Below are 9,249 nucleotides of genomic sequence, written 5' to 3'. Positions count from 1 at the left end.
ATCGTCGAGCGTGATCCATACAAACGATCGAGTCAGCGAACTGAAAAAAGAAAAAAGAATACAGAGAAGAAACGTAAGGATCCGAACGTTCGATCCTTCTCACGGAAAAGTTATCGAAACGGTCGGTCGACTGATCGTCGGACGATAGCGTCGAATGGGCTAGCGACGCACGCGAGTGCGGCGATCGAACCACGTCGGTCGACTTAAGTTACGTAACAAAGTCCGCTCGAACGCGGTGTTTTGAAGCAGCGGCTCCATAGTAACGCCGATAGAGGGTAGAAAAGAGAAACGCGAGGCAAGCGGCGGCGAGATAGTAAACCATTTTCGTTGGTCCTCGAGCGTTTAGACAGCGATGTCGTTGTTCAAGACGAAAGAGTGGTGGCGAACGAGGTGCGGTGCGAACGAAACATTCGATAAGCACAGCCTGTTGGCAGCGCCGTTGTTCGGAAACGAGAGGCAAGATATCCTCGTGGTGGGAAGTCACGACGGTTACCTAAGGATGTACAGTCCGTCGTCGCGATGGGTGGACGAAACGAAATCACCGACCAACTACAAGTCCACGGATTTGATGATCGAGACTCGATTAGACGATTGCATCGTGGATATGAAGGCGGGAAAGTTCGTCTCGTGAGTATCGGTGGTCGAAAGTCGACGAAACCTTACGAATTACGAGAGGTTCACGACGATCGTTGGTTGCAGAGGCTCGCAAGATTTACGTTTGGCGGTATTGACGCCATCAAAGTTGACCGTTTACAACGTGGCTCTGGTCGACCAATCCACCGAATACGGTTTGCCTGCCGATAGTACAAACTCCCCTCTGGTCCTCTCCTACATTGTTCCTCGCGCTCGTTTCGCAATCGTCTCGAAAGCGACGACGGCGAAACGCGTTGGAAAAGATCGCGACGTTCCTCGTTCTCGGCGAGACGAGAGCGGGGAACAGCTTTCACGAGAGACGCAACACGGCGAAAGAACACGCCTCCGGGCGTAAAGTCGTAGACGTCGAATATTCGGATGGTATCGGGCAGTCGCGCGATCCTTTCTCCGTTTCTCCCACAGCTGAGTGCCCAGTTTCGTATCGAGTTTACACGATCGCGTTTGGTTGACAGGAGATCGGTGCGAACTGAAGATCGCTTACGAGCATCCGCTGCCGAGATTTCCTGCATCGTTGACGGTAGGACCGTTCGGCGGCGTTCGCGGCAGAGACTTTCTCTGCGTTCAATGCCTGGACGGGACGCTTCTCTTCTACGAGCAGGAGATGTTCGCGTTCAGCCAGGTGACGCGGAATCGGTTGTTGGCCGAGCCGATCATTTACGTTCCGCGCTACGATCTGTTCGTCGCCGCCAGCTCCTCCTGGTATCTCGAGTGTCACAGGCACGTGCTTGCTCGATGCGTTGTCGCGTCGTCCGCTCGACCACGGCCGCTAATAAAACTCGGTGTCGCGCTGGCGACTCGAGCGTAACGCGTAATTAAATAAGTAAGTAAGTAAGATATATGGCGTGAGTTGCGTTGCCATTGCGTAGGTACCAAAGTATGGCGGAGTGGTCGAGAAGCACGGAACGAGTCTCTGGGAGCGCGAACGGCGCGGAGGAGCGCGACGCGCAGCATCGGCGCGCCAATGCCACGAGCCTCGAGCCAGATTGGACGTACAACATCGGCGAAGCGGTTCTCGGCATCGAGGCTGTCACTTTGAGCAGCTTCGAGGTTGGCATAGTGGTTCTCGGCGAGAAACATCTGTACTGTCTAAAGGACAATTGTACGTCGGTCAAGTACGCCAAGAGGCTGGAATACAAGCCGCTCTGCTTTCGAGCTTACGTTATCGGTAATTAGCTGGATGGTTGAGGTCGGTTCGTGCGTTATCGGTTCGATGGAAAACACAGACGCACTGATCCAGCTCTATGACGACGATGCTTTCAGAACCGGACGGGAAGTTGATGGTGCTCGTAATCGCCGACACAAGCACTCTCATGATTTACGAGGGTAGCACGTTGAAATGGTCGGCCCAACTGCCTTTCGCGCCGGTTGCCGTTGCCAGAGTTCAATTAGAGGTGAGTCCGAGTTGGGCCGAGTCGAGCCAAGACGAGTTTCGTTTATCGCAAAACAGGGCTGCGCCTTTTGCATTTCACCGTTGCGTTTGATGACAATCGTCGTGGCTCGCGATGTTTACAGCACCTGCAGGGCGTGATCGTAGTTTTGTCGGCGGATGGTCGACTGGAAGCCTGCTACTTAGGTTCGGAGCCGAGTTTATTCGTCGCACCGCCGCTTCATCCACGGGGTTACGATTACACGGCAGCGGAACAGGAGTTGGCGGAACTGCGAGCTCTCTCGAGGAAGAGCAAGGATTCCGGTGAGACCATGCGCGCGTATACGACACTACAGCCACGCGTTTCGTGCGGTCGTAGTGACATCGAACAACGATCGTTCGACAGAGAATCGCGCCAGCGACGCAGGAATGGACGCGGAGCTCATAGTATCGATAAACGTGTCGCTGGATTCCAATTCGTCGGATCATCGCTCGGACAACGAGGTGGAGGCGCAGCTACAACCGATCTGCAACGTCACCATAGAGTTGTCCTCGTACGCGGTCCTCAGCGACGTCCAGGTCTGCGTCGACGTATGCAAACCTCTGGTCGTCGCCGACGATTTCTACGCTCTTCCGAATCTCTGTAAGCAAACTCGCAGACACTCGTGTCCGGACGTTCTACGTCAGCCGAATTCTCAACTTTCAGGCGAGCGACACGCGACGAAGACCCGGGTGTACGTGGACGGGGATTTGCCGGCGATCTCTTCGGAAATCAGAGCGACCGTGACTTATCGAACGGACGCAGGTGCCTTAAGATCGGTGCGAAGAACCAGCCAGTTGCCTCTGAAGACGATGTTGAGAAGCTGCCCGCCTGAAAGCTCGGCCTCCTTCGTCACCGTGATCAAGAGCGGCGCTCCTTTGCTCACCTTCACCCAGCTGTTCCCCGGTAAACGCGTCTTCAATTCCGTTCCATCGATCGACGGTCCGAATCTGTGGCTTTCTTTTCATCGCTTCCTTTTCTTCCTCGGCTCGTCCGAAAATTGAAAACGACCAATTTATCGTTCACGATCCTCCAAAATTCTTGTACGTTAACGCTATGGATCCGTGGCTCAGGAACACGAACGTTGTCTGTCCAGAATTCAGCGCGGATCAATCGCAAAGACAAGGGTGGAACGCTCTGGGTTTGCGGCACCTGAATTCTGGCCACACGGTCACCGTCGCTTCCGGCAATGCCGGAAATCGATATCGGGTACAGTCCAACGACGGATTATCGTCGACCTTGGTCGTTTCTCGACTGATCGACAGATCGAGGAGCAAAAACGAGGAAAGCGTCGGGACGACCATAGGACAAAATCATATTCGGTTGGTGCATCAACGGATAGACGATCATTTTGCCGCACGACAAAAGATTAACAGAATAACGGTAAGTAACCAGACAACCGACCGACGTCGTCTTCCATCGAATCGTCGAAACTATGCGCTGTTGTATTCATTGCCGAGGATAGAACGAGATAGGTCTGCTGACGAGTCAGCTGAGAAACGTGGAAAGAAAAATGCTGCGAGCCGTGAGAGAAAGAAACGAGCGATCTCTGCCCGATACCGGATTGCCGTTCCTCTTCGATTCCACTTGTGACACGATCTTCGCGCTCCTCGAGCAACTCGCGCAAGCGCGAGCGGTAAGTTTATTCATTTTTTGCTTATTTCATTTAACGAGCGTGCGTCGGTTGCTACCGGATACACGAAGTTGCAGTTAATTTAAAGAAGAACGGGCACTAAACACAAGACTTTTTACAATTTCATCTAAGATATTGTGGATGCCTTAAAGGAATTTACTGATTTGCGGATGAAAGGAGTCAGCGATCTCGCTAAGACAGCTAAGTTACTAAAGTTACCTCGGTATGGATCGATATGGAAAAGTTGCCTTCTTTTAACGATGATCTCAGGAGCATATAACTCGAGCATATAATTTAAAAAGGCCGAGAATTTCTGCATGGTAAACGAATTGGTTGGGGATTTCTAAAACTGAAGTCGGATCCTGTATGATGGCACGTTGATCGAGCGTGAGCATGTTCAAAGCGATAAGAATATTTTCATAGTTATGGCAAGTTTTTGCTTATACTGGAAATTTATGTTGCATACTTTCGGGCAATTTCACGCGATTCCACCGTGCCGGATTCCATATTTGACGCGCGTATTCGAAGTATGGTATAACAGAGCCGGGTAAAGTATTTTAATCCCTTAACAGTTTATCCTGGGTATGACTCGAGCGGAGCGTCAAGTACCGTACAGTTTATCCCGAGTACGATGTCGGCACGGCGTGCGTCAGAACTGTTTAGCCCTTCGGTCTATTAAAATTAGAAGCTCCGGTCCAGAAAATCTACATATTTTGTATATTTTAGAATACTTCCGTTCGCGATAAAAAGCGTGAAAAAGTGTGTATCATATAAATAGCGAACTTTCGTTTACAGAGAGATTTTGTTCCGGTGTAATCGTTGACGCGAACGCAGAATTCGAAATGCGAAACGAACACAGCTTCTTGGTAATCGAAAATAAGAAAAAAGACAAGATACTGTTCGCGCTGGAACGTATTATCGCGTATTTTGTGTTTGAAAATTTATTACACGCGACGTAATTGTTGAAAAGGTACTTGCAAAACGAGTTTATCTAAATTTTTTATTAGCCATGAAATTATCTTAGGGCGTGGAAAAATTATGCATTTTTTATTAGAGAAGTTAAGGGTGAAAGGTTTTGTGAAATCCGCGTCGTAACGCTCGGTAACGACGCTCGATCATTTTAAGACGTTGTTTTTCTTACATGGTTAATTAATACGGTCAGCAAAAGATAACGAGAAGGAAAAAGTAACGTCTAAAGCGGTTGTAGTTCCTTGTTTGTCCACTGCTGCGTCATTTATAGAGTAGGCGAAATCAAGTAGTGTTTTCTTCCGCGTGAAACGCATAACGCGATATCTCGAGATATCAAACGGTAGCATGTTTTTAACGTTTCATTCATAAAGTACGAAGAAATCGCTTCGAACGTTCCAGGCATCGATTAAGAATTCCACGCTGCTCGTGTACGCGTCGCAGCAGCTGTTAGCCAGCGATTTACAAAAGCAAAGCGAGGTAATCGTTGTATGAGACTTCCCGTTTGTGTGCACGGTGTGCGTCACTTAAAGTTATTACTTTTTCCAGTACTTTTCGCTCGGCTATTATTGCTATTAGAGCTAAGTTCGATCAGCTGTTAACGCTAGAACTACCGACATTTGAGACGTAGCTATCTTTACCAAAGCCAGTCAAAATGATTGATCTTTAAAAAAATATATAATAGTGGAATATTTTTATGTTTATTGATCTGTTATTATCTTACGGAAGAAACTCCATGTTCTGAGATCATAAAAACTATATAATAAGAAATTTAATAATAACAATGAGTATAATACAACGACGAAGAATATTCAGTATCAAAATCTTTGCTAACAAGAATATTAAAATAAATTTCCATTGGTAAATATAAGAAGTATAATATAATAATATAATAATAAGCGTAGTAAGCGTGATAGAATAAATAAAATAGAAACATAACTTAAATTATTCTTTCTTCTGCGTGCATTTTCCGCATACATATTCTTTACAAAGATTGCAAATCGTCTTATTGCTATTACAGTATCCTATTTGACACCATCAGCTGTTAACGCTGTAACTTGGTTTTACGTTATCCTAAGGGTTCTGTCGCTTGTTAACACTTTGACTGCCACGCCGAAATCACGTGTTTCGCTGAGAGTATTTTTATTATTCGAAGCATACAATGGCAAAATAATAATAAATTGACGATGTAAGACAACGTTCTTCCCGATGGACCGTTTATCTTATTGGTGGTCACGGGTGACCATCGTGGCGCCTTGGTAACAATTGATAGCGACATATTATAACAAGTCTTCGTTTATTTCAACAGACCATTCTCATTTGTTATTTCGTCGTAAGCAAAACGTGCGGAATATATCGTTGAAAGGTGTAGAAGATATTAGTAAACGGTATTTGCTCATTCTATATATAACAGCAAGGTATATTCACGCTTCTAACTTCAATTATACGATCATAAAGCAGCATTTACGATTATTTTCTAAGCTGTGTTTATAATAATATTCGCAGATTACTCCTCAAAGATATGGATGCAAACACAGTGCACCGATTTCATTCTTTTTTAGCGATGTTCTTTCACTTTTTCTTTCAAAGTATCTTCTATTTATCGGTTATATTCAAAATGTCCTAATTGTCAATTTTCATTCGATTTTTACAATTGTAAGAAGTTGAAGCGCACCGGTCACCAGTGACCACCGTGGCGTCACAGGAGAAACCGTGGCCGATTGTATATGACCAGGGTGGCAGTCAAAGTATCAAATCGATAAGTAAATTAAAGAAATGAATTGTCTTAGGAACGAGAACGAGCCGGCCACGAGCTTCGATGCAGCGTCGAGTTGTTATTGTTGCTGGTACGATCGAACGCGACCAACGACAAATACGAGGCGCTGCGGGCAGCGATCGGCTTCGAACCACGTCCGTCCGATCGTTTCGTAAGTAACGTGATTCGCAACGTCGATAACGTCGAGTTTCGCACGGTTCGTTCAGACATAACGAAGCTTGGCGCGTGGAAACAGGACTGGGAAGAAATCGCCGACGCGGCTCTGGTCGCTCTGCTGAAATCCGTTTTGAAAAAGCCTGCAACCTCGGAGACGCGGTCGTCGTCGACGTGGAACGCGCTCACCCCCATCTCGTCCAACAAGGAGGTGAACAAGCTGAAGACGCGGCTGGCCCACGCGATTCGACGGCTCGAAGGCTCCAGGGAATCCGACATCGCGGAGATCGAGCTGAACGACGGCAACGTCGAGTCCGCTTAGTAGCTGTCCTCCTGCTTATTTTCGTTCGTCCTCCTGCGATGCTTCTCCGTCGAACTCGCCTGAAAAATGCGTTTTGGGAAGCCGGTTGTTGGATCAATTGTAACAGGTGATCGAGACGGTGGCGTGGAAAGTTTTTACTCGATCGATCGCTCCTATTACGACTTTGCTCGCGCGGTTTCATGGCCAGCGAGCCGCGATTCGCGAGCCAAGCCACGCTACCGCGGTATCCTCGAGAAGTGGATAAAACTCGATGAAACGCGTTGCTTGAATCGCCAAGCCACGCCACGATGATTCATTCTGGCGCCGTGATTCTGCCGCTTTCCCGACTCGTTGGTCAACGAAGGAATCGCGCGAGTCGAAAGATTCGTCATTTCGTCTCGGAATTCGATGACAATGCACGTTTTGTTCGATGATTTTCCGATAGTTACACGCACCGATGCATCCGCGATAAAACGCGATCGGACCTCGCGTGCACCACGTTCCACGATAAATCGTTCGCACGGTCGATGAACGTTCGTTTCGAACGAGTTTGATCGTCAAACGGTTCGGAACAACGACGACGGTGATACGTTTCGTATGTGGCGACAAGCGCGGACGCGTTTTATCGCGATAACCGAGCTTTTGTTCGAGGCCGTTTCGAGGAACGAACGTTCGCGGTCGGAAGCGACGCGTTAGAGGAAAGACCGCATCCTCGATGAGACATCGAGCGACAAATAGATTCGCGGACCTTTCCGCTTCGCCTTCTCCCTGTCGTGTAGTCGCGTCGCGTCGCGTCGCATCGCGTCGTTCGGTTCGTACCGGTAGTCACGGACAGTCGAGAATCATCGCAATTCTGTTACTTCACTGTTGCTCGTTTTCATCGCGTCGATCGTTGCGTGGTCTTTCGTTTCTCAGCTGGCGATGGCGTTCGCCGAGAACAGAGGAAGAACGGTAATACGCGCGCGGTGTCTCTGTTCTCTGTGCGCCGTGGGGATTACGCGGAAACTCGTCCGAGAGTTGGCAATCGACGACCTTCTCGGAAGAAAGAACGATCCGACGCGAGATGCGATTACGACCGCGATTTCTTTCTCGCACGGTAATTCACGATCGACCGCTTATTTTGGTCGGCTTAAAAAAGAGAGAGAGAGAGAAAAAAAAACACGTTTCTATACGCAAACACTATGGCGATACGGAAAATTCGGCGCGCACGTTGGTTGGCGGCCGATGCAGAACGGACAACTCGTTACCGCCTCCGGAAGCGATTGATTGCGAACGCCGCTAATTAGCTTACCATATACCGATAAAAGCTGCCTCTTTGCCTCTTTGCCTCTTCGCCAGGACGACCGAGAACGGTCGGTCGGCTCGAGTTCCTCCGACTTCCCCTCTGCCTAGGCATCCCGCGCGCTCGCGTGCCTCGCACGCCCGTCCTCTTGCCGCTTCGCGATCCTCCTTCTCCTCCATCTCCTCCTCCTGCTTCTGCTCTCTCTCTCCGCCTTCTGCTCGGCCAGGCTAAAGCAGGATACGGTCGTTTCCGGAAACGCGATCAAGATTACGCGCGAATCGTACGCCGCAACCTTCTTCCTTTTTCACGCTGGAGATTGCGTCGCGAGCGTGGCGACCTCGAAAACTTGCTTCGGAAAGAACGTTGCCCGCTTTGAATTTCGCGCCACTCCGTGCCATGGTTATCGGGGTCGAGCGGCGTTTCGCCGTAGAGCGAAAGAGACAGAGAGAAAGAAAGACTGGTCGGCACGGCGCATGATTTAAAAGCGGCCCACCTCGCTAAATTCTCGAACCCCCCTGGGACCACCAATGGAGTTCTTTCGAAGAGGATCGGAATCTCCGTGAGAGCGGTAATCAGGGATAACGAGGCGGTCGAACCGACTAAACGGCGGCAAGGGGAGCGCGCGGTTAGAATTCTCTCACAGGGCTCTTCTTCCGACCAATTACCTCGGTTCCCGATTCCTATCCTAAATACCTATTGCCTCTCTTTCGGTGGTCGATATCCCTGAGCGGGCCAGCCGTGTGGGCCGTCCATCGTCCCGTTCCAACGTTCTCCGCTTAACTCCGACCTAACCAGTCGAACCATGCGTTTGCGCCTTCTTCTTCGTCTACGGACTACCCGACGATGTTACGACGCGTATCTCGTCTTGCAATTTCTCTTTACGTTAGTGGCGCGTTTCAAAATTTCGCGCGGCCCAAGAAGGTCGTCCGGCGGCCTGGGTCGAGAGAAAGCAGCGCGCAACGTTTCGCCCGATCGACGACTCGTAAATCATCCTAATGGAAGATCGAGTGGCCGATGGTTTCAGAGATTCGACGAAGATGGTTCCGATCGAGCCGAAAGATAGGGATGAGCCGAAAG

At 49.3% G+C, this 9,249-nt stretch overlaps 1 protein-coding gene and 1 long non-coding RNA gene across 4 annotated transcripts; one reads left to right on the top strand and one right to left on the bottom strand.

Moving 5' to 3' along the window:
• Positions 1–103: 103 nt before the first annotated feature.
• Positions 104–6,965, top strand: LOC126917388 (protein PTHB1). 3 transcript variants are annotated; one of them, XM_050724186.1, is made up of 12 exons: positions 104–627; positions 700–788; positions 1,107–1,371; positions 1,521–1,819; positions 1,915–2,045; positions 2,167–2,344; positions 2,427–2,663; positions 2,727–2,966; positions 3,157–3,443; positions 3,526–3,696; positions 6,450–6,587; positions 6,672–6,965. In XM_050724186.1, exons 1-12 carry the CDS (start codon positions 353–355, stop codon positions 6,909–6,911), a joined length of 2,550 nt encoding a protein of 849 aa, XP_050580143.1. In that variant the 5' UTR covers positions 104–352; the 3' UTR covers positions 6,912–6,965. The 3 variants fall into 3 exon arrangements, with proteins under 3 accessions (XP_050580143.1, XP_050580142.1, XP_050580144.1); XM_050724185.1 differs by having other exon boundaries at positions 106–627; positions 6,450–6,965; XM_050724187.1 differs by having other exon boundaries at positions 382–627; positions 1,892–2,045; positions 6,450–6,965.
• Positions 5,399–8,327, bottom strand: LOC126917425 (uncharacterized). The gene is made up of 2 exons (XR_007710935.1): positions 8,182–8,327; positions 5,399–6,970 (listed from the first exon to the last, which is right to left on the bottom strand). It is a non-coding gene; the product is annotated as an uncharacterized LOC126917425 (long non-coding RNA).
• Positions 8,328–9,249: the final 922 nt, after the last annotated feature.

Source organism: Bombus affinis, chromosome 6 (assembly GCF_024516045.1).
Source record: "Bombus affinis isolate iyBomAffi1 chromosome 6, iyBomAffi1.2, whole genome shotgun sequence".
Classification (NCBI taxonomy): Eukaryota; Metazoa; Arthropoda; class Insecta; order Hymenoptera; family Apidae; genus Bombus; species Bombus affinis.
Note: the sequence above shows the minus strand (reverse complement) of the source record. Positions and strands in the feature narration are given on the sequence as shown.